This window comes from Spea bombifrons, chromosome 6 (genome assembly GCF_027358695.1).
Source record: "Spea bombifrons isolate aSpeBom1 chromosome 6, aSpeBom1.2.pri, whole genome shotgun sequence".
In the NCBI taxonomy this organism is placed as follows: Eukaryota; Metazoa; Chordata; class Amphibia; order Anura; family Pelobatidae; genus Spea; species Spea bombifrons.
In genome coordinates, this window is record NC_071092.1 from 23,657,945 (window position 1) to 23,684,293 (window position 26,349).

The 26,349-nt window shown below is 37.4% G+C and overlaps 1 protein-coding gene across 1 annotated transcript in view; it reads left to right on the plus strand.

Moving 5' to 3' along the window:
* CACNA1I (calcium voltage-gated channel subunit alpha1 I) overlaps window positions 1–26,071 on the plus strand; it is a 67,778-nt gene extending 41,707 nt beyond the window's left edge. The window contains exons 17-28 of the mRNA XM_053470282.1: window positions 1,879–2,030; window positions 3,612–3,721; window positions 8,287–8,420; window positions 9,425–9,495; window positions 12,024–12,102; window positions 12,463–12,584; window positions 12,983–13,303; window positions 13,569–13,715; window positions 15,824–15,940; window positions 20,657–20,831; window positions 23,829–24,001; window positions 24,111–26,071. Coding sequence (XP_053326257.1) covers window positions 1,879–2,030; window positions 3,612–3,721; window positions 8,287–8,420; window positions 9,425–9,495; window positions 12,024–12,102; window positions 12,463–12,584; window positions 12,983–13,303; window positions 13,569–13,715; window positions 15,824–15,940; window positions 20,657–20,831; window positions 23,829–24,001; window positions 24,111–24,794 — 2,285 coding nt within the window. The 3' untranslated portion in view covers window positions 24,795–26,071. The remainder of the gene's footprint in view (window positions 1–1,878; window positions 2,031–3,611; window positions 3,722–8,286; window positions 8,421–9,424; window positions 9,496–12,023; window positions 12,103–12,462; window positions 12,585–12,982; window positions 13,304–13,568; window positions 13,716–15,823; window positions 15,941–20,656; window positions 20,832–23,828; window positions 24,002–24,110) is intronic.
* Window positions 26,072–26,349: the final 278 nt, after the last annotated feature.

Below are 26,349 nucleotides of genomic sequence, written 5' to 3' on the forward strand. Positions count from 1 at the left end.
CTACTCCAATGTTTTAATTTCTAGTACAGTTGTGGTTATTCTATTCATCCCAGACTTGCCATGTTCAAATGTGATTTTTCAGCTGTCATTACTGTCATTCTTCTCTTAGTATAGTCCAGTGTTTATTAACCCATGCTATTCCATATTCTAGACAAGTTATGACCATTTGAGGGCTTCATGATGGCATTCACGACTTGAACTACAGTATCTCACAAAAGTGAGAACACCCCTCACATATTTGTAAATATTTTATTATATCTTCATGTGACAACACTGAAGAAATGACACTCTGCTACAATGTAAAGTAGTGAGTGTACAGCCTGTATGACAGTGTAAATTTGGTTTTCCCATCAAAATAACTCAACACACAGCCATTAATGTCTAAGCCTTGGCAACAAAAGTGAGTACACCCCTAAGTGGAAGTGTCCGAATTGGGCCCAAAGTGTCAACCATTATTTTCCAGCACTGCCTTAACCCTCTTGGGCATGGAGTTCACCAGAGCTTCACAGGTTGCCACTGGAGTTGTCTTCCATGACGACATCACGGAGCTGGTGGATGTTAGAGACATTGCGCTCCTCCACCTTCCGTGTGAGGATTCCCAACAGATGCTCAATAGGGTTTAGGTCTGGAGACATGCTTGGTCAGTCCATCACCTTTACCCTCAGCTTCTTTAGCAAGACAGTTGTCGTCTTGGAGGTGGTGTTTGGGGTCGTTATCATGTTGGAATACTGCCCTGCGGCCCAGTCTCCATAGGGAGATGATCATGCATTGCTTCAGTATGTCACAGTACATGTTGGCATTCATGGTTCCCTAAATGAACTTTAGCTCCCCAGTGCTGGCAGCACTCATGCAGGCCCAGACCATGACATTTTCACCACCATGCTTGACTGTAGGCATGGCACACTTGTCCTTGTGCATCATCTTTAGAAAAAGGCTTCCTTCTGGGACGACAGCTATGCAGTGTGCGGCGTATGGTCTGGTAGGCTGACCCCCCACCCCTTCAACCTCTGCAGCAATGCTGGCAACACTCATACATCTATTTCCCAAAGACAACCGATGGATATGACGCTGAGCACGCGCACTCAACTTCTTTGGTCGACCATGGCGAGGCCTGTTCTGAGTGGAACCTGTCCTGTGAAACTGCTTTATGGTCTTGCCCACCATGCTGCAGCTCAGTTTCAGGGTCTTGGCAATCTTCTTATAGCCTAGGCCATCTTTATGTAGAGCAACGATTCTTTTTTCAGATCCTCAGAGAGTTCTTTGCCATGAGGTGCCATGTTGAACTTCCAGTGACCAGTATTTAACACACCTGCTCCTCATTCACATCTGCGACCTTGTAACAACCTGAGACATTGTAATGAGTCACATGACACCGGTGAGGGGAAATGGCTAATTGGGCCCAATTTGGACATTTCCATTTAGGGGTGTACTCAGTTTTGTTGCCAAGGTTTAGACATTATTGGCTGTGTGTTAAGTTATTTTGATGGGAAAACCAAATTTACACTGTTATACAGGCTGTACACTCACTACTTTACATTGTAGCAGAGTGTAATTTCTTCAGTGTTGCCACATGAAAAGATATAATAAAATATTTACAAAAATGTGAGGGTTGTACTCATTTTTGTGAGATACTGTAAATGGAATAGCACAACTATTTGCCAATATTAGTTTGTATGTTTGTTACTTTCTTTTATGACTGTGTTTTTTGATCACTGCTCATTTCATTCCATGCTTCTATCTGCTCATTTTCTGTATTTAAAACTTTGTTTCTTTATTGTTCTTCACCAGCATGTGCCATCCATTTTGTTCTCTTTTCCAATATACCTCTTGTTCTCGAGTGTAATTTGTCTTTACATTTTCTCTCTTTTTTCCCCACAGAAGCCCAGCGCTTACCGTACTATGCCACCTACTGCCCTGCACGCCTTTTAATTCATTCTGTCTGTACTAGCCACTACTTAGATATATTCATCACCATTATTATTTGCCTTAATGTTGTCACAATGTCCTTGGAACACTACAGTCAACCAAGGGTAAGTAGAAAAGAGTTCATTGCATGCAGTACTGCAAATGTATGTGGCATTGTTGACCAAGTTATCCAGATTTAATTTTCTAGCATCAACTTCATGAAAACTATCACAAATACCTTAGGGTCAGACTATATTTTAAAACAACACAAAAAAGCAGCTCTTGCAAACAGCACAGTAGAAAATAAATCTGTCAATTACATACCATTACTAAAACAAGACAGAAAATGAAAAGAAAACACATAATGTGTTTGAAAGTATAAGAACATAGATCTTAGGTAATATTGGATTGGACAGCTCTCTTTTAAATCATTTACTTCATAGAAACTGCCAACTTTTCACAACTTAATTGTATGTTGCTGTCCACAATGAAAATGTTACAAGGTACAGAGGAAAATTAAGGACTGTAAATTAAACTGGAATCCTTTGTACCTGTTTATCTTTGCTTCAGCACTGATATATTCATTTACACGGTGAGAGTAAACTCTCAAAGTCCAGAGTTAGAACCAGAGTCCAATTGATGAAGTTCTAAGGTGGCTTCTATGGTTTTCAGTGCCCTTTTCAAACTATATCTGTGACACCCCTTCCTACATGTACTTGATTGCGGACCAATTAAAGAATCTAGTTTGTCCGTTTAGTACGGTTGGGCCTGTGTCTCATTTTCCATATAGACATACCACAAGTTTAGTTATGCAAAAATCAGGGTAACCTGGGTCAAGTGCTTCACAATTTTGCAATTTTCCAAGCAACTCCCAGCTTCTACAAAATGATGTGACCTCAATCCTTATTGATTCAACTTATGAAAATGTGCAGTGTCTGAGTTATCGCCTTACTACAAAACTTCCACATTTATATGAACACTTCACTTTGATATATCTTTTACCAGTACTATATTTGCTTATAATTCAATATCAGTAGAATTAGTTTTAAAATTTTACACATTTTACACATTCTATACATCTGCGTTTCTGCATTTTTTTGTAGAAATAAAAAAATAAGAATAAAAATAATAACGTTTTATTATAGGTTTCCTTTCTTAGGCATTGCATTGTAGGTATTTTTATAATAAAGTGGGGATTTGGAAGAGTGATTACATGCCTTTTAGTTGAGTCTTTGTACTGTTCATGTGTTATGTTTTATTACGGATGCAGGAAAATTCATTAACAGAAGTAAATTAGATTTTCATGCCTCACAGGGTATATTTTCATTCATGGTGCAAACACCCACAATTCGTATGTTTGATGCATACATTATGAAATATGCACAATCCAATGGGAGGGCGTATGACATATCTGAAAAAGTATAAATGTAAAAATATATTCCTGTGAGTGGAGTAAGCTACCTTTGTCCTGCTAGATAAATCTGGAGACATATTTAAAGCATTCCCGAGTGAGACAAGTAGCACTATTAACTACAGTGTTCTGTGTATTTATACCGCACTTATTGATAGCAGAGAGCTTTATAGAATTCTGCTGATACATTCCATACAAGATCAAAATTATTGTAATTCACTGTGTGGTACGTTTGCTATGCATTACGTTGCTGTAAGTGTATGTGTATTATATCATAATTTCTTCTCTTCCATAGTCTCTTGAAGTGGCTTTGAAGTACTGTAACTACATGTTTACTACTGTCTTTGTACTTGAAGCTGTGCTGAAACTTGTAGCTTTTGGGTTTAGACGATTCTTTAAGGATAGGTAAGTATCCTAATTAAAATAGGATATGTTTGTTAAAGGGACACTGTCCACATGGTAAGCATGACACGTGTTTAAAAACGGTTTATGTTAAAGTGGAAAAAATAGATAAAAGCACTCACAAGAAAAGGGAGCACATTAAATGAGTACACATGTACATTGTATATATAGTTTTAGATGAGCATATTATATTACTTTCAAAAAGAGCTTATAACTATTAATAGAATTACAATGTACATTGTATTTGCTAACAAAATCCAAATACAGTTGTGTGCAAAAGAAAGAACACCCTCTTTGAATTCTATGGTTTTATATATCAGGTTATAATAACAATCATCTGTTCTTTAGCAGGTCTAAAAATTAGGTAAATACAACACATGACACATTACACCATAAATAGAGAAGCCATGTGTATAAAAACTAAGTAACATTTGATCACCAGCAAGTGTGACCACCTTTATAAAACCCAATGTTCCTGTCTGGAACATTCAGGTGTATGTTAACACAATGCCAATGATCTTAGAGAAGCATTGTTGTGGCCCATCAATCTGGGAAAGGTTATAATGCAATTTGCAAAGAATTTAAAGTCCATCATTCTACAGTGAGAAAGATTGCCAATCTTCCCAGGAGTGGATGTGCCAGCAAATTCACCTCAAGGTCAGACTGTGCAATGGTCAAAGAAATTGAAAAAAAAACAAGCATTACATCTCAGATGCTACAGGCCTCAGTTGGCATATTAAATGTTAAAGTTCATGAAAGTACAATAACAAAAAACTCAACTAGTATGGTTTGTTTGGAAGGGTTGCCAGGAGAAAGCCTCTTCTCCTTAAAAAGAACACGGCAGCACAGCTTAGGTTTGCAAAGTCCCATCTGAACAAACCTCAAGACCTCTGGAACAATGTCTTTTTGACAGACAAGACCAATGTAAAGTTGTTTAGCCATAATACACAGTGCCATGTTTGGCAAAAAACACAGCATATCAACATAAACACCTCATACCAAGTGTCAAGCATGGTTGTTCAGGGATGATGATTTGGGCTTGTTTTGCAGCCACAAGACATGGGAACCTTGCAGTCATTGAGTGAACCATGAGTTCCTCTGTATACCAAAGCATGCTAGAGTCAAATGTGAGGCCATCTGACCACCAGCTAAAGCTTGGCTGAAATTGAGTCATGCAACAAGAAAATTATCCCAAGCACACTAGCAAATCTACCACACAATGAATGAAACTGAATTGCTGTGGCCAGACGTTAAGAGAGCCAAGTATAAACAATTGCCTGTAAACCTCAAGGAATGCTGTAAAGAAGATTGGGCCAAAATTCCTCTGCAATGATGCGAGAGACTGATACACATATAGAAAACAATTATTTCAAGTTATTACTGCTGAAAGGTGGTTCTTTAAACTATTGAATCATAAGGTGTGCTTAGTTTTTCACTCATGGCTTCTCCATTTTTGCTTTATTTTTTTTTGAGTAAATCATGACACGGTGTAATATGCCATGTGTTGTTGTACATCTGAGGTTGTATTTACCTTATTTTTAGACCTGCTAAGGAATGGATGATTGTTATAATGTCCTGATATGTAAAACCATAGAATTCAAAGAGGGTATAGTTTCTTTTTCACATGACTAGATTCATTTTTAAATTTAGTTTGTATCATGTTTATCATGTTTTGGTTTATTTAAATTAAAATTTATTGTCATTACAGAGCAATTTCTTCAGGTAGGTGACTGAATTTTAGGATTGTAAAATGTGACCCAAGCTTATATGGCTAGGCCTGTAATTAAATAGAAATCATTAGTGCCTTTGATCAGTGGGGCGTACATGGGGTAGCGGAAGATATGACTTTGCAGACTTATTTAATGATGCCCCAATCTCAGTGAACAGTGTAATTAGCTTGGGTGTTTGCGAGCTGAATGCAACTGAGTAAAGTGCCCCAGGCTTGTTTGATGAACTATGTGTGTCATGTGTAAGAATTGTTGAGTAGCAGACTCTCATGCTGAGCCTCATGCAGCAATTTCTGTGTAAGGAGATACTGCACATTTGATCTTTACTTGGAAGGAGATCATTCACATAATTAAAAAAAAATAAAACCAATATGGTTATAAAGAATACCAGCCTTAGGCTGCTAAGTGCATTAAAGCTTATCATTCAGCCTGGATTCCTGCACTTTTTGCCAGATAAATATATATAATGCCAAGTAGTTTTGGTTGTCATATGTGACCACTGTTTACTTAGGTGAATGCCACTGTGAGTTTAGTTAGAAAATTAGTCCATGATGATAGTACATTTCCTAAATAAATTCTGTAAGGGAATGTGGAAGGTGCCAACCTTCATCTCAAGCCACATTTCCATGGAATGTGTAAGGTTACTGATTCCATCTATTAATGATTAAGTTAAACTATAATAAAGCCAGTAAGATTCCATCTTAATTGGATTTACAGAGCACTTAGGTGTTCTAATAAAGTAGGCTCAAAATTTATTACAAGAAACATCCCACCTAAATCTGTAGCGTGTATTGTGTGCATACTCTCTCGTCACTGAGGTTGGCCGAATGACGTAAATAAATACAGCATTATCTGGTTTGAGATTAATTTATTCAACGTTGCAGACCTAAACCTTATTGCAGGTGTTGGATTCTAAGTAATGCTGATGTAGCAGAATTGTTTTCTTCTAATTTGAATTGTATATCTTTGAAGCATCATCGATTATCTGGTGTTCCACTTCTCAATAATTTAGAAAAAAATTTGATTTAATAATCAGTTTTGATATTTATGTTTGGGTCTGTTTAATCAATAATGACATGGTATGGACCATCTGTGATTGGCTGAGGTCACAACTTTTGAAGTCTGTGAGATTTGAAATTGCTGAGCATTTGTAATGGTACTAGCCACACATGCATAATTCAAATATATATATATACATAATTGTTAGTTCCCAATGTAATAAATCAAAATGCTGTGAAAAATTGGTATGACAATTTTTTATTAGTTCTCAAAGGCTTGGATATATATTTATCAAATATGATAATGCAAATATGTCTTTCACTTTCGCTAGTAAAGTCTGTGGTTTTAGGAATATATTTACTAAAGTGCTTCATGTGACATGGTAATTGGTAACTGGACCAGTGTTGTACTATTGGGATTGTGGCAAAAAGTCCTTTAGAAACGTTTGCCAGGGAACCTTAACCCCTTATGTCAAAAGCATTTTACACTTGTGGATAACAGCATTTTCAACATTTCTGCTATGCCTCTGTACAACCATAATTTCCCACTTTCTCACTTATTGTACCCACACAAATGTTCAGGGCAAGTAGGGCTTTTAATTTAAACTGTATTCATCTATATAATCTATCTTTTGGAATAAAAAAATTAAAAAGTGAAAACAGTTTTACCTCTTTGTTCACAGCTAATGCGAAAAAGAAAAAACTAAAAAAAAACCTTGTAATACTAATTTCATTTATTTTGTCAGTTAACTTGGCAAATATTAAAATAAGTGAATTTTTCCCCAAATTTGGTATTCTCAGAAGTAATTTAACTTGCCAGCAAATATCTTTCCCTGGTGCTTTAATCTCCTTAGTAAGGCCAAATTAGCCAATGCAAGAGTTAATGTACCTTCCACCCACCACTATACCCAACTTTTTGTAACTGGATATATATATATGAATCACGAGTGCCGGAGTCTAACTTTAAAGCCACTCACACCTACTTAGGTAGTAATGTAAAATTCAAAATAAACTACTATATCAAGTAGCACAGTTGTGAGTAGATATAACTTATATTAGCATGATCAAGTCCTTTCCTCAAATAATAATTATATCCACAGGGCGTGGTGGTGCTAAAATGGCAGTTGTTATGACACTTACAAGCATGCCCCAGAGAATTCACATACTCCTCCATTGTAGTATACACAGGCATGTTTATTTCAAGCCATAAAAAAAAAACAATATTCAGCAGGCATAATACTATAAAAACACCACATAGTTCCAATCCAGCATAGACTGAACAGTTTAGGTACACAAAGTGCTATTCTCAAGGTGAACTCCGTATTCTGACCTAGGCCAACGAGGCCTAAGATGGCAGGTCCAGGGGGATGGTAGACCCTCTGCTGCATATCCCTCCAATGCTGTTACTCAATGGACTGGTTAAGAGGGAGGTCTCCCCAACAAGCCCGTTAACACTATGGAGGGCTGTGCCCAGTCGCATATCATTTATCATATTAAATGATAAAATTGCATACTAAAGAAGGTGCATGACACTCATATCAGATGCATTTCTCATCAGTTAACAGACATGATATACAGGATACTTTCTTAGATACATGAAGGTAATGTAGTTATATAATGCACAATAATTAGATTCATAGTTACATTACATTAGAAATGGACAGTATGTTTGAACCAATCATTATTTTTTTTATTTATTGTTAATTATTATTATTAGCCTTCCAACAGGCAGTAAAGTCAGTTTTAGTAAAATGCATTTAACCAGCTGACCTAGCTATGGATGTCTTTCCAATTATTCGTCCTGCACCCTTCTATGATTGACTGTATTTTGTGTTGTCTTAAGGTGGAACCAGCTGGATCTGGCCATTGTGCTCCTGTCCGTAATGGGTATCACTCTGGAAGAGATTGAGATTAATGCTGCTTTGCCAATCAATCCCACCATTATTCGCATAATGAGGGTGCTGCGCATCACCAGGGGTAATGATATTGTGTCAGCTTATTAATGTTTATTGTGTACAGTTTTCCATTATTTATCAGGTTAAAGAACTGTCTACCTATCTGCAATGCAGTGAGAATTGTAAACTGGAAATGTATACCAATATTTACATAGGGCCATGTTCTGCTTTACCATTTTCATGAAAACAGCAATCTTTTTATAGATTTATATCTCAAAGAAGTAATGACAAAACAGAAGAGACTTATAGCTTGCATAGCAGCATTACCATGTACATTAGTAAATGAGCAGTTTGAACAAAAAATATACTGTATAAGTGTAATATACAGTATATTATTTCTGTAAGTCTAAATTGTTATGTTATACACAACTTGTTATGTCCTGTTTACCCATTGTATAGTGCCATGGAATATGATGGTGCTATATAAATCAATAATAAGCTCATTATGTTGCTATACAAAATCAGACATTGCTTTTTGTGAGTTAGGGCTCTGTAGAGCTTGCGCAAAACAAAAGAAACAAACAAACAAAAAAAAAAAAACTCAAAAAAAGAAATACCAGGCAAAGTCCACCTCTATTCTTACCAGAGCAATGACAGATGTTATTAATGGTTGTGTGTGGTGGCTTATAGCCATACCTGGGAACTCTTTCATCTCTTTACATCTTTTGAGACAAATAGACAATGAAAAACTCTTCTAGATTTGCTTTTACATCTACATTACATTACAAACTCTTAAGTGTAGAGCATAATAGTCACCTACCCTTAATAGAATGCAATTTTGTACCTGAAACTTATTTTTATAACAGGTGCAGAGATTATATATTTATTATTAAAACATATTTCTCATCTTAAAACTGCAAAACAGCTGCAATAATGTAAAATTATTTAATAATTATAAAATCATTTATAAAAGCATTGTAGGCGACAGACATGTCCACTGGTACAAAAAATACTGATGTTCCATACTTGTATTTCTTGGTTGAAGCTAAAGTCGTGTGTGATCATATTATCGTTGTTGCTTTACAGTGCTGAAGCTGCTAAAAATGGCAACAGGAATGAGGGCATTATTGGACACGGTGGTGCAAGCTCTCCCACAGGTAATGAAAAAGGTGACCTGTCCGCCTGGGTCATCTCATTATCATCTCTTTTTTTTGTCACTTTGTGTATTTCTCAAACGTTGAGCTCTGCATACAGGAACTAAAAGGAGAAAGGAAGTCATATGCCCGTACTGGCTTCAATTTCTCCCTTTTAGCCCCCTCGCCCAATTGACCTGTCCCTCCCTCAATGTCCTTCTGACAAAGCTGTCAAGTCATTTTTAACATACATTTTTTATATGTACATTATTTGTTCCAATTATTTTTTCTCACTATCACAATAACCTGATAACTTTTCCTCTATTGTTACGCAATACTCTCGCAGATCATAATACAGTAACTTAGTCTAATATAGTAAGTTTCCACATTTAACAAAAGAAAAACATTCAATCTCGTTATAATATGCAACAACGTCTTAATTGCATTTCTTTCCAAAGAACATACAGTTTATCACTAGTATTTATGAGATTATTCTTAATGTTTCAGGATTTTTAAAATTAATTTGTATTTATCTTTTTTTATCTTCTTTATTACAAGCTTTATTTAACTCTGTTGTTGCTTCCCTGGTATGCCTCCACCGCTTTGATCAATTTCTCTCTATATCTTCTACTGATTGCTTCCACCCCTCTATCTTTGGCTCCCTTAGGAGAGCAGACCTCCCCAAACTAGCGTAATTGAGAATGGAAACCCCCAGATGCATTTCATTTTGAAGGGGTGGAATGACAGGAGGCAGAATGAGATTTGTGTCTGTTTCCTGATGAATGAGCTGGCCCCAAGCAAGTTTAATTCCTTCAAATCTCGGGCAGGTGATCATTAAGCATGGCACAAAAAAGACAACATCACTATTGATTTCAAATCAGATCCACTGCTCTTACATGAGACTTGATGATTTTCACTTCATATTGCTACTCATGCTTCAGACGGTTCTCCTGGGGCTATGAATCCACTCTGGTATTCCACCAATTTACAGAACCATCGCTGTGCTTTCTCCGTCTGTCCCATTTAATAGTTGTTCTTTTAAAGTCACTAATCGGCAGAGTAGCTGCACGTCTGCTGTCTGTATTCCCAACAGCATTAGGCCTACATCAGTTGATGGTTTATCAGCCTCCTTCCTGATGTCTTCCTTTACACTGCGCAGGCACATTAATCTTTTTGAAGCCGTACTTATCTCCATAGAAAAATGCAGAGGGTAATATATGTTGCTTTTCATAGTTATTGACTTGTTGAATGTTATGTGTGTTGTTTGTTCTTTATCTGGTTATGAATAAATAGTGCACATATACAACTGTGATCTATTCAAAGATGAATAAATACAGAACAGGATTAAATGGTTTGTGCAAGTCCCCTTATCATTCATGTATAGGTGGGAATGGAAACATGATCTTAAAAGGGTTTTTCACAGATTACGGCAAAGAGATGTTCTCTAAATCAGGTGAAACAACTGTATAAACTGTTATTTCTACCAATCCAGGTTTACAAAACACACCCAATTTTAGATTAGGACCATCACACCACGCACTGATACAAGCCAACAAATAGTTACCTGAGACTGACTATGTTGATGAACTTAATGACCATTAACCAAAGTGATTCAGTCCAATTTATATATCAGCTGGTGAAAGTCATACTCCAATAATGTAAATTGTGATCTCGAGTGACCTTACTACTATTGAATAAACATATCAGTTGATTCATATAATCTGTAATCTTAGTTATTATTAGGAAAAGAAAACACTTTAGAGAAATGTGCTGTCACAGGTTTTAAGATATACATTATGCAAATGTTCATTAGCCAGTAGACAACTTGGCCTATTGCTTCGGTTGTAGAAGAAGGAGTAACCCATTACATAAAACATTATAGGATTATTCATACCCATTAAAGCACACCTATAATGCGAATGATGTGCATGATGCATGGATGTGGTGGCTTAATTTGGTACCCTTCTTAGGACATTGGATTCTTAATCTGTTTTTACTTCAGTGAATACCACATAATCCACCAATGTGATGTTTTTCAGTCAATCCAATGATCCAGACCAATAAACTCTGAAGGTATTCATTAGAATAGGATATATTTTGGATAAATTAAGAGAGATTGAGTTTGCATTTAAATATATAAAATGATTCAAGAAAGTTCAATATATGAATGAAGAAGAAATGTTAGTCATGAGATAATAATAATAATGATGAAATAATTGAAGGGTGGTTGATAAGTGGAACCTTCCGAGCACAAGTGATAGAGGTTAATACTGTAAGGGAATTTAAACATCCATGGGATAGGTATAAAGCTATCCTGAATCTTAATACATGCACAAGGACTGATTTAGGCTTATGTTTTTACAGCAGAAAAGAATGGGTTTACTAGATGGTCAAGTGTTCAAGGTTTCCATACATCACCACAACACATCAGAGAAAACTGTACTAAGTGAAACCAATAATGTACTTTTATCAACAGAGCTGTTTTTCAAAGTGTAAACATGCTGTAACATCAAACTCTTTGTTCTCTTTTAACTTGATTGGTTTTATTTTAGGTAGGAAACTTGGGACTGCTCTTCATGCTTCTCTTCTTCATTTATGCTGCTCTGGGAGTGGAACTTTTTGGTAAACTAGGTGAGCTATGAGCATGTACTCGATAAAATTAACTAGGTTTATCTAGAGGATTGGTTGTGTTGGTAGCAATTTCAAATAAAGACTCCATTCAAGATGGAGTCTTTATTTGAAATTGCTACCTTGTAAGTTACATACATGTTTAGGTAGCTTCATGTTTTTGTCTACATTGACCCAATAAATGGTTTTAACATCAACCAAAGGCTCTGTTTTCTTTTGGGGTAAAAGATAGGACTATAAACTGCAGATCTCCTGGTGGCTGCAAATTGGACATTATGTCCTAATTTAGAGCTCAGGCATGCAGGTTATTATGTTTGTGTCCCTAATGACCAACATATTTGTCTTACAACATGTTTGTCATAGTTTGCAATGATGATCATCCTTGTGAGGGAATGAGCCGTCATGCTACTTTTGAGAACTTTGGCATGGCTTTCTTGACTCTTTTTCAAGTTTCTACTGGGGACAACTGGAATGGAATAATGAAGGTAAGAAATTCATTTTGTGAAGCATTAAAGTCTTAAAATAGTCTTTGGTTGTTGTGAGAGACTAGTTTACGTTGGTAGTTGTGCCTCTAGTTGAGTAGACTTTATACATCCAGTAAACATGGACTTGATTATCATTGACCATCATTGAACTAATGAATCGTGTTCTGGTGCTGTTAGAATCTAATTACCCTGGAGAATTAGTGGTAGCCAGGCCATAACATCTTGTCATACAATAAGCAACACAGCAATCACAGGCTTAAAAGGATAATTCAATGTGTTGTCAATCCATTAGACTGAGTAATTGGCTACATAATAACTAAAGATCCCCTTAAGCTGTTGTGTTTATGTGCGATATGGAGATTCAATATTTTCACATTTGATTTCTTATCTTCTGCCAGGATACCTTACGCGATTGCACCAATGATGACCGTAGTTGTTTAAGCAACCTTCAGTTTATTTCTCCTCTGTACTTTGTGAGCTTTGTGCTCACGGCCCAGTTTGTGCTAATTAACGTGGTCGTAGCCGTATTAATGAAACACCTGGATGACAGCAATAAAGAAGCACAGGAGGATGCAGAGCTTGATGCAGAAATTGAGTTGGAACTGGCTCATGGTCTTTGTACTCAGACGTCTCCAGTGTCTGGTTTGGATAGTGGGGGACGTGGAGGCAGACCAGCCACTGATGGCCATCGCAGCTTAAGGTGTTTTTCTCCTGCCCAGGTAATATACCGCATGTTATAGCATATGTAGAGAGGAAACATTTTCTTTATCATATTTTGTATCTTAAATTTGTATATTTCAAAAAATAATTGCTTTCATTTCACAGGCAGAAAAGTCACAGAATAAAACACCCCACACGTTATTATCTGTATACTCGGATTCCTACCTGTTCAAGGCTAAGGCTTTCTGAGTCCATGTTATAAACCATAACTTCATAATATTCATAATTTGTGTTTTTCTTTTCCAAATCTGACATTTACTTTAGGAGAATTTGTGGCTGGACAGCGTTTCCTTGATAATAAAGGACTCATTTGAAGGGGAATTGATGATCATTGATAATTTATCTGGTTCTGTCTTCCACCATTACTCATCCCCTGCAGTCTGTGAAAAATGCAATCATGACAAACAGGAGGTAAAATCCATTCGTTGTTTGCCTTTCATTGTGTTTGTGGATAGAATGACATTAGTGAGGGTTATATGGAAATAAGTAGATCATGCTAATCCATTACGTTACTCTACTAATTATGTCCATAAAAGCATAGGTGACTACAGCTGGATAATATAGCATGTGTCACTCTACTATTATGTAAGTCACATCATTCACTGCATGGCTTGACAGTGCAACCCTTTTAAGTCTAGTTTTTGTGAGGATGCATCACAGTTCATATGTGATCTAGACCTAATGACATCGCTCAGTCTTATTAAATCATGCCTCTACATCATGAAGTATGTTTCATTAGCTGTGGATATATGTCACACAGTCACATCCAGTTGAAAGGGTCATGTGTGCTTTGTTCATCTCCAATTTCCACAGGTTACACATTTGTCAAAAATACAAATAAAGCAAACAGTGTCAAATAAAAGGCTTAGGGTATATGATTTCTGCAATGGTAGGTTATTCTAATGCTAAAACCCCTTTACTATCCCAAAATCTACATAGATAGCATTCCCAAGCTTTCACAGGAGCGTGCCTCCACATTCCTGCAGGCCCTTCCTAAGCATACTTAGATGTTATTTTTAATAGAATTAATGTACAGCAATGGTTTTTTTCAGACACTGCCCTGCAGAGCTTACAATCTAACGACAGTCCATAATAGGATAATTGTTCATTAATAATATCTAAAAGGAGCTGAAGGGGGCTCCACCAAAATGGACATGCTATTGTGGTTACTTCCATAATTGCAATTAAAATACATATAAACAATAATTTGGATAATACACTTCCAAAGGGGGTTCTTCAGTTTGAAGAACCATTGGTATAAAAGTAAAAGGCTTTGCTTATTTTGTAGAATGTTCTGTTTAACAACGGAAGCTTACAGGGAGGTAGTTCTTCATAACTTCCAGAGAAAATATGATGTTACTTACCCCTGATTTAGGATTTACTAAATCTGTTTTGTAAAAACAATCATCTCTCAGCTCAAGAATATGGAGAGCTGATCACAGACACCACGATGACCTAGAACCAGAAAAAGTATAATAATATTATTCTATATAAGAACTTTAAAGAGAAAAGTTAAGTGAATCGTTAATGCCACATCCAAAAACAAATATAAATAAGACATCCAAATTTGCCTATTGCGTGGGAAAATAATGTATATTTTTCCAGCTGTTTCAAGGCTTTAAGAATCCAATTATTTAACTATTGAGCACAAAAGAGGAAACAAATGTTATGAAATAGTAATGGAAATTCTATGGCAGTATAGATCCATCCTGTCTGAGAACAATAGCCCTTTCAACCAAATCTTTTTCTGTAAAATTCAGCGTTATTTAATTTGAATCCACATGTAATGTAAACCAATGAGATTGAGTAGTGAAATGGCACAATAAAGCTTTCTGTAAAAATCTGCCATTGTTATGTTTCACCTGTATGAGCATTTAACAAGACCAGCTGAACACTTTATAGCCGAGGCAGTCCCTATAATGGGCAGCTTTCTCCCGATAGAAGAGATTTTGCAATCTGGTGTAGAAATTCTAATTAGCCAAATTTAGCCCTGTCTAGTAATGCAATTCCACTGTTTGATAAATGATGTCCATTGCAAAAACACCACAGCAATGTGGAAACTGTTGGTATAATTGGCAATTAACGTTCCTGCAATGCGTATTGATTAACACAACTCTTACTAACTAAACATTTTAAGCCACTGCGCACTCCTGGAGATTGCAGGTACCCCAATGGTTTTAACTAAAAACAGCAGTGCTAGTTTTAACCCCTTAAGGACAAAGGGCGCTTCCCAAAACCCATTGAAAACAATGCATTTTGAGCCCGTACATGTACGGGCTTTGTCATTAAGGGGTTAATGCATTGCTTATGAGTTGTATTGACTTTATGCACTGCAGGATTTGCATATTGGATTAGCATAAAATACCTGTTCTCCTACAGACATAACGGTCAGGGGTGATTTAACTAAAGCTTCTTTGAGCTTAATTCTTTAATAAGAGATTGTATGCTAAGCAGGACACCAAAAAAAGTCTGAACGCGTTAACTCACAGATCCACATCACTAATAATGGTTTTGCTTAGGTCCAGCTGGCAGAAATGGAGGCCTTTTCTTTAACCTCTGAGAAGTCCTCTTCAGTACTGACAGATGATCTCAGTTCAGAAGATCAAGGGGTCACAAGTCAGTTAAAGGAGATGAAGGTAAAAAGCGTATTTTGTATGTAAATGAAATTCAAAGCAGAGGAGATTTTAATTATTGCCCTGATCCCCATAGATTATTTCGAGTAGGCTTATCAAAATCATCTAGATAACAACAGCCCATTGTATTCGTTCATTTTAATGCTTCATGGAAATGCCAAATTGGATGTTATGAGAATGGTGCTTTATAGCAGAAAAAAATCACATATGCAACAAATGCATTGTGTTAGGCGTCTAATTGAAAGCAACACCTGAGCTGGCGAATGAACAGACACCGAGAAGGGGAAGCATGCCCTGAGCACATTTCTCATTTTCTCTTTTCATTTTTGCAGCATTTAATTTTTTTATATTTTATTGTACGAATATTGTATGCAAAACCCACTGGAATGCACATTTTGATATGACTTTCTAGTTGTTTATGTGTCAAACATAACATTCTAACCCGAGATTTTACTTATGACATATACGGTATAACAGTATGTTTATTGTACATTCAACTTTCCGTCTACACGTATGTGCATTAGAGACTGTATGTGAGATTCTGTGGAATTGTTTGTATGTCAGAGCATCTGTGTCTATGACAGTCTGAGTATTTGTTGTATGAAAGGCTTTATATGTGTATGTTTGAGCGCACCTCTCTGTAACGTGCCCTTAGTGAGTTTTGGTTTAAGATTCCGTGTAAGTGAGTATGGGTGACTATACCAGAGTCAACACAATTGAGGTACCATGTCTCAATTAGCACCAATAAAACCATGATCAAGTCCCAGCATTTGGTCTAGATCTGGTAATCTCCATCTCCGTTGCACTGTCCAATTTTCTTTCTCCTGAATTCATCTCCCCTAAGTTAACTGGAATTAGTTATTCCACTGTGGGGTCAGTTTACCTGATCACCATTTACCTACATTCTGTCAGTAGTAAGGAAATTCATTATTGATGGTTTTTGTTTTGCCTAAAATGTGATGCAATTAGCCAAATCACATAAGTTTCTTAGAGATGTTGAATGACAATTCAATTTGTGTATAAAAGTCATTACCATCAAACCATGACTTTTAAGTGTGATGTATTTTATTTAATCAGTCATTACATCAGGAATGCTTTCATATTCTGTATCTTTAATTTAGTTGATTTGTTCAATTGTAGTTCACCTCGGTTCCCTTAAAAAAATAATTTTTTCTCTGTAGCTGGTTGGAATTTCAGAGGATTAATTTGACCATGTTCCACACTGTTTTGTGATATGGTTGTCCGTGCACTGGCAAAAACAAATTAAGTTACTTATAGTAACCAGGTGGGGCATGAGTTTCCCATGGCGCTCCTAAAATGGGCTCTGATTAGGGAACCTTGTGGAAAATCTGGCCATGCTACTTAAACATTTCATGTGCAGTGGCAACTCTAGGAACAATATATAAGATACCACAGTCAAAACTGGGGTGCACTAATAAGTTCCACCCCTAAATCATGCCACTGAAAAAACTAAATATATATATATATATGTATAAATATATACATAAGATGCCAAAATACCAACATATTGCAGTATGCAATGATACCTTTTTTTATTGGATTAACATAATACTTAGTTTACAAATAAGTGCAGAGACAGAGAGTCAGGCTCTTGTGCTGCCTGCTTGTTGTGAGCAGAGCCGTAGCTAGCTCCTTTTGTGCCCGAGGCAAGAATGGAAAATTGTGCATCCCTGCTATTTGTTTACAGAGGTTATTTTATTTACACCGCCCTTACTCACACGTGCCCATAAACACACATATACACATACACTGCCCTTACACATGACTGTCCTTACACATTGTCTTTAATACCTGCCCATAAACATGCATAAACACACACACTGCCTTTACACACACCTGCACATACACTGCCCTTACACACACCTGAACATACACTGCCCTTACACACGACTGCCCATACACCTGCCCATAAACACACATATACATGTACACACACCAGCTTACAAACACACACACCTGCCCACACACACATACACTGCCCTTAAACACACCAGCTTACAAACACACACATACAGTATATACACATACACTGCCTCTCCCCATCTCTTACCTTTCTCGTCTTCCATCATCCAACTAATTTTATTCATAATACAAAGACAACGTGAGTAAACAGAAAATGGCGCTTTTAACCCCTTCACGACAATAGAACGATTGCTTTCTTCACCCAAATGGTGTTGCTGTAATGGCCCTCCCCCAGACGTCAACGTCCACCATATATTGTATGGCGACGGACGCCTAATTTAAAAGAGCTGAGGCGATCGTTGTTCTGAACTGATGACCAGAAGTTCTCCTCCAGGATTTTCTGGTTCCATCAATTATGGCAAGTCGGGATGACTAAAACAGCCCCTTACTGTGTTTGCCTGTTGGTATGATGTTCTTATTGTATTTAATTGATGTTTAGATTCAACAGGACTGGCAGTAATCATGCTTGGGTGTGTCTAGTGAAATTCAACCCAATTATCAATTGCATTTGGTTAATTGGCTGATAAATAAGGGTGCAAGTACTTTTTAACATAGAAGGCCTGGATAGCTTTTTTCCTCCTGTACATGAAATGAAAACGTAATTTTGTGTTTTGCCGAGTTATCATAGTCTAATATTAAATAATATAGTTGGATGAGTTGAAACACTTAAGTGTGACAATTATGCAAAACTGGGAAAGGGGCAAATTCTTTTTCACAGCACTGTAAAGATGAAAAAGATTTATGATCATTGTGAAGAAAGTATAAAGCAAATACATAAGGCAGCGCACATTTAGTCAGATAGTTTAGTAGCCAAAAATATAGCTTTTAAGTAGCCAAGTTAAGCCTATTTGATCATTTTAGCTCACCTACTCCTGGACAGAATAGATTACTCTGAAGTCATGTAAATATGGATCGGGTGTGAGCTTCAATTCAAAGGATCCTGTCCTTGTCACAAGAGGCATACCCTGCAAATGTGGCGTGCTATGTGATTACACTTTGAAGTTTGAGCCACGGGATGCTCTGTCTCATCAAAAAAGATAAGAATCCAAGTGCAAACATCAAGTAGGGAGATATAAGTAAAATCATGAAATAAAGATAAGTAAAACTGGTATATAAAAATGGAGTCTCTTATTAAAACACCCCCTTCCAGCATCACCATCACAGGGGGCTGAACTGCAATTTTCATTCTAGAGACAGTTCATGCTGTTCTTGACTCAGCCTCGCAACTGAATGTAAATGTAAAATAATTGCACCCTTGACTGCAAAGGTCACTCTACAGGTTCATCATAACTATAGATGAGGGTCTTGCTGAGGTTTTCTATGGATCCTTTCACATTTTGTTTTATCCCTTTTGTTTCTATGTTCTTCTACAAAAATGCCTTTAACATTTACTTTTTTTTTTAAATATTTTCTTGTGTTGGCGATGCTTGTGTTTAGATGTGCCTGTAGTGGGACAAGATGTTAAAGGCAGTTTCATCATGGCTATGGTATTTACTCACTAAAGCAGGTTGTTGAGGCATTGAACACTGTAAGCATTATGATATAAGTACATCAATAGTGATATAAGGCATATTCAGTTGAGCTTCTCCTGCTAAAAATATCAAAGCCCTTTTTACAGAAAAATGCACTCTTCATATAAAAATAAATATAAAGACCATGTTTGCATTAACGATAATTATGGGGTACAGAAATGATCAGAGCAGAACCTCTGGGAACACAGAACATCCTGTCAGTATTTTGATGGATGCTCATATTTTTGGGTAAAACATGTACACAATTTTTATCCATTCCTGTGCTCCAGAAAAAAGGGTGAACCAGACCTTTTGTCCTACAATGATAAGTGTTACCTAAAGCCTATATTTAACATGTATTCCAAAACACCCTTATGGTCCAGTACGATAGAAAATGATTATTGGCAAAATATTTCAAGCTGACATTTGGTATTTCAAGTGTTTTGTCTGCTGCAGATTATGTTATTTTAAAGCCAAGAGATGGTGGTTTATGTGTCTGACATAAAAATACCTCTTTCATTGTTATATGTATTACTGTATTGAGGACACAATGAATTATTAAAACCAAAGCAAACTACAACTGAAAGATATAACCACATAATCATGCTGTTCTACAACTTTGTCGTGAGGGTTATTACAGCAGTGTATATTAGGCTTCAAAGAACATTGTTAACAATGTTAGCAGTGACTTAAGATAAAATGAAAAATGTCCTCTAACATTGGGAACTTTTCCAGCTCAGCCTTTCTCGCAGAAGAAATTCACTATGGTTGGCCTTTCATCATTTCTAGTTAGAGGTAGCGGTGGCTGGAAAGTGTTGACAAATAATGGTCCATGCAGGTATTACCTTGACTGAAGCAAATAGTAGAAACTATAGCTACTTTGATATTTTTATGTGTTTTTTTTCCCCTCCAACAGAGATGCAATGTTTCAATTGTTATTAAAAGAAGGAAATATAAAATCATTATTTGGGATGTATCTAGCATAATCATTGAATGCATTTTTAATTTGGAATGCGTTAAGCATGGTACCAAACATTCAGTTGGGGATTCACACAGAAATAACTTCCTCTGTATAAATTTGACTCAATGTCATTTTACTTTATGTGAGATAATTATTTCATTAGTATCTCCTGCTTTCTGCTGTAAAACAATTTGCCGCTATGAACTAATGTTGATTTTTTTTTTTGCATTCAAACAGAACAAGTTTTTATGTTTTCATTATTAGGATGATCAAGACAGTCCAGACTCTATGGGAATTGGAGTATTTGGAGAAAACCTTTTTCCCTTAGCAAGCATCCCTGACTTACCTACAGCTGAACACTATATATGTGAGCTGGAGAAGCTGTCATTAACCCCAGCCGAGTCCTGGGATAGCTGGCTGAAAGAAGACAATAACCCAGGTGAGAAATGTATGGGGACCGCATTATTCAAGTCCAGCTGAATAACCAACAGGTTCTTTTTGTAGTAGCAGTGACCCTGTTTCTATACAAAGCTAATGCTTTGATGTTTTGTGCCGAAAACAGAAGACAACGCAGCTTTTTTTCTGGATGTAATAAGCAGCCTGGTTATTTTAACACAGAACAAGATGATTTATTCCCAGAATATTTTCCTGTAGGCAGTGACATTTTAACGTGTGCGCTACAGAACCACTGTGTAGATGGACTTAGACTTACACGGGAAAATGAAATGGCCAGTCTCTATAACAGGGTCTCCGCACGAGGTTATGGCATGTGTCGGTTTTATTTACTCAATACAGGTGACAAAGTGACTTTTCAGCTTCTTGCTGCCTTTCTTCATCAGTCCTAATAAAGACTTATGTGACCGCACACAGGGCTGGATTATATTGTCCAGACAAACTGTACACCTATAGGGTTTTCCATATATCACATTTAGAGTTTTGCATCTATTTGATAATCTGGAGAAAAGAAACAGTATTACACGTGTGACAGATTATGGAATTAATCCTATATAAACATCCTTAATTTGATCTAGAAATTGTTCTGTAATTTCATCATAATTCATCATACCTGTTTAGGGTAGCAGAATTTGTACCTTGATTCTGCTACAGCAGTCAGTTGCTTTTACAGACACTTGTTTAAAAATATATCGGGAATGGATGTGAAAAATCAGTTAATAACACTACTTGGTGGGATAAAGGTTAAGGAAATTAGTGGACTGTGGCCACTTGATTATCACAGTATTGTAGTAATTAGTCATTTGTGAGTCCAGGTACAGGAGTGGATGAAGCTACATTGTTTCATATATCAGTATTTACAAAACCACATGTGTTAACATTCAGCAAGGGGTTTTGTTAGGGATGCCAATTATAGACAAATTGATTGGTAACCTAAACTTGTGAAAGAGGGACACTTTTTTAAAAAAAATCTCGCAGAACTCACCAATACAAGCAATTGCGCTTTAAAATGTTGCGCTTGCATCGCCACTTAAAACACGCTTCATTTTTGTCAGCGCAGTCATGCATATTACAAAATAACCTACACATTGAATAGAATTCCCATAAGGCTCAGCCAGACATACTACTTCCATGATGCTGGCTGAGCGTCATGGGAAGTGCAGCAACAGTAAAGCTGCAGATGCTAGGTGAACTAAAATACCTATGATTCTCAGCCAGCCAGATGTCCACCATAATGCTTGCAGAGCATCATCGGAAAAGTAGTCCACAGCAGCAGAGATTTTTTTAATTAAAAAAGGCTAATGTTAGCCTCCCTCCCAGGACCCCTACACACTGCCTTTACACACACCTGCCCATAAACACACATATACACATACACTGCCTTTACACACATACACTGCCTTTACACACACATACACATACACTGCCCTTACACACACCTGCCCATAAACACACACATACACATACACTGCCCTTACACACACACACACACATATACATGTACACTGCCCTTACACGCACACATATACATGTACACTGCCCTTACACGCACACATATACACGTACACTGCCCTTACACGCACACAAATACACGTACACTGCCCTTACACGCACACATATACATGTACACTGCCCTTACACACACACACATATACACGTACACTGCCCTTAAAGAAAAATATAGACACGTACACTGCCCTTACACACACTGGCCGTGGGACAAAGAGCTGAGGCACGGCCATTGTCACGGTGCGGTCACGCCAGCCCCTTTAATTTCATTAGGGGCCGGCGGCCGGAAGAGGCTTTCAATCCCCCTCGCAGCCATTCAGCGGCTGTTTTGAATGTTGGTCTGCCGGCCCATGGACCTGCTGGCCCACCAGGAAATTTCCTGGTGGGCCAGTCCAGCCCCGGGCTCACCCTTCCTCTGCCCCTACAAAGTAGGACAGAGGAAGGGATAGGCGGGATGGCGGGACAGAGACCCAAAATCGGGACTGTCCTGCCTAAATCGGGACAGTTGGGGGGCATGCTTTAGCAGAAGATCCTTTAGGCCGTTCAAGTTGCATGGTGGGGCCTCCATGGATCAGACTTGTTTGTCCAGCACATCCTATAAATGCGCAATTGGATTGAGATCTGGGGACTTTGGAAGCCAAGTCAACACCTTGAACTTGTTGTTGTGTTCCTCAAACCCTTCCTGTACCTCTTCTGATTTAACCACATGGCCCAGCCTTCGCCCCCACGTCCATCAATGAGCCTTGGCCACCCATGTCTCTGTCACTGGTTCACCGCTTTTCGTTCTTTGGACCACTTTTAATAGGTGCTGGCCACTTCAGGCCCAGAACACCCCACAAGAGCTGCAGTTTTGGAGGTGCTCTGACCCAGTTGTCTAGCCATCACAATTTGGCCCTTGTCAAAGTAATTCAGATCCTTATGCTTGCCCATTTTCCCCCTTCTAACACATCAACTTTGAGGACAAAATGTTATGGCCGATCAGTGTATATATATATATATATATATATATATACACCTACAAATTGCCAAGAACCTATCTTCATGAGCACCTCCACAAAAGGTAAGATGAACACTGGTCTTTGAGAGCTGTGTTGTGTAGGTTATGGGGAATGCTGTTTTTAAAAATGTGTCTTTTTCAATTGAATTTCAGTGACTGATTTAGTTGATGTTGATGTTTCCATCTGAAGAAGAGACCTCTGAGGGCCCGAAAGCTTATGTAATTTTACATCTTTTTTTTGGCCCAATAAAAGGTATCAAATTTGCCTAAAGAATTGATTTTTCTTTGGGCTGATATGGCAAAATCCTAATTTGTTATCATGGTTTATTGAACAAGTTCTTTTTTCAGACCATCAGTGTGCTAAGTTTAAATACACTTTTCAATTTAATGTATTCTTTTAGTAAGAGTAACCACAAATTATTTTCCGCTTCTTGTCTTCCAACCTTTTCCCACCAGTTTCTCCCCCTCTTTCTACAGGCACACCAAGTCCCCTGTTGCCTGTTCCTGCCGACTTCTTTCATCCAGCAGCCTCTCCCACAGAGGTGGATTCAGAAGACCCTTCACTCAATAAGAGCCTTCCCAAACTCTCCTCCCAAGAATCATGGGCTACTTTACGTTCCCCAGATGTTAACTGTTCGTTACTTAGGCAGGTAAGGTTATCATAGGTTTTTTAGAATTTCATAGGTTGTACTGCATTTATTTTGTATGGTTGATAACAGCAGGGGTCAAAATCTAAAGTTTTTTTTAATATTTTTATAGGCCACAGAAAGTAATTCATCTATGGAAAGTGGAAGTGCAACTTCAGAGGACAGCTTACAGACCACTCTAGAGGACAGTTTAAATTTAAGTGACTCTCCCCAGTGTACACTGGACCTTCCTGATCTGCGGGTGGCTGCTGCCTCCCATCGCACTACTCTGCCTATTTCTTCAATTTCTATGATACAGAGACGAACCAGCCGTCCAAACTTTGCCCTACAGAAGGTTCGGAGGCATCAGCGCAGCCATAGCAGTGGTGGTAGCACTAGCCCTGGATGTACTCTTCATGACTCCATGGACCCTTCTGATGAAGAAGGGGCAGGAGGAAGCCTGAGAGGAACAAGCGAACCCTCAGAGACCCTTAGTAGTTTATCACTGACATCTCTGTTTTCCCCACCCGCTTCTCTGGCACCACCTGGTAGTGCTATGAAAAAATGCAGCAGTGTCAACAGTCTTTCTGTTGCCTCTTCCAGGGTAAGAGGCACTAAACAGTTTTATGCTGTTGATCCACAGGGCTTCCTTTCAATGCCATCATGGGTGATGGATTTTTACCAAACTTCTACTCCTTCAGAGAACCAAGAGAGCCGTAATAGTAGCGGAAAATTACCAACGGTGGAAAGGGAAATGCCTGCCAATAGTGTCTCAGGAAATGTGGATTTTGGCAATAATAGTCGGAGAAACAGATGAGTTTTTTTGGGTGGGTGGCAGGGTCAGCTTTTTGGGGTGTGATTACCTAACTCTTCAAAAGCGGGGGAAGCCTTATGGCTCTCAAACAGACCGGCAGGAAATGTTACATTACCTCACTGTGTGAGCCAGCAAAGCAATGCAATGGGAAAACTCAGAGGTAGAGCAGTTGTGCTCTTGTGCTCTGAATATGTGAAGGAACCACTGTACTGTAACCGGCCAATGAGGCTATTACACATAGTATGAAGATATATAATGATATATTATTTTATTTATATATATTTTATTTTTAATCTCGCTTGGGACTTCCTTAAAAGTTTGTATCATAAAAGGTATCTTTATGTGGCAATACAAATATCTGGTGGACGAGAGTTAACTTTTGGTACTTTTGATGTTCTTCCTACCCACATATATAAAACTGAAAATCTTTTCTACCATTAAGGAAAATTCTAGGAATGTCCCATTTAATATATGAATTCTTAGAGTATCTAGTTATATAGTGAGACATTTGATAAGGTACCCAAGTCTATCAAGTTGAACCATCCCCAATTCATAGTTAATGCAGGCAATTCTGTGCATCTTAAATTGATAATACAGTTTTAAGATAGCCAGAGGTCATCTCATTCTACCTCTTTTTGACCATTTTATTATAATTATTTTAGCTCTTCTGAGAAATAATGTCTAATGAAACCAAAATGTATAAGAATGATATTATACCTCTACCCACAATTAAAATCAAATCCTTTTCCCATAAAATGTGTAGGTGACATTTTAATGTTTCAGCTGAAAACAGTTAAACAGCCATTTTAATGTTTAAATGTAAGTTTAAAAAATGTGAAAGGAATGATTTACTTAATGAAACTGCTAATTTTATTTTAACAACTACTTTTTGCTCGCCAGGAACCTTAAACTGGAATCTTGACACCCACCTATGACCTCATATTTTGGTTTTAGAAAATAGGAACAAACTATCACCAGTTCACATGGCTGGAAGCAAAACCAAGAACTTAAGAAGTAGAGAATTGCTTCATTTTAAAGTTTTTGAAGCAACCTAGGTAGGAGCAGTTTGAGTTCGCAAAGGTCTCTTTTATTTATATCAGATGCCTGAAAAAGATAACTAACTCCTCTTCAAAGAATACATTCTTAAATGTTAAAACCAATAATGGTAACGTCTTCAACTATTTTCTCTTTAAAAACAAAGTTAATTCTTAGTCTGCTATGTGTAGCAGGCATTTCGGCAGTGGAAAAAACATCAAACCCTCTTGACACAACAACATACTCACAAAGATATAATTTGCAGCAGATACTACTGGTAATATTACTTTAAAAGCCTCATGTTACTTAGGGCTGAATTTGGGGTTAAGTGGGTGATGTTGCAATGCAAATAATGTTACATATTCAATAAAGTCAGGTTCTTTGTTAGATGTTTTGGATTGCAATACATTTGGATAAATGAAATGAACTCCCGTTTTCGCCACAGCACATACACATTTAAGAAAAACAAAAAATGATGGTCCTGCAGTTCTGTTTCATTGGAAAATGAATCTTCTTGAATATT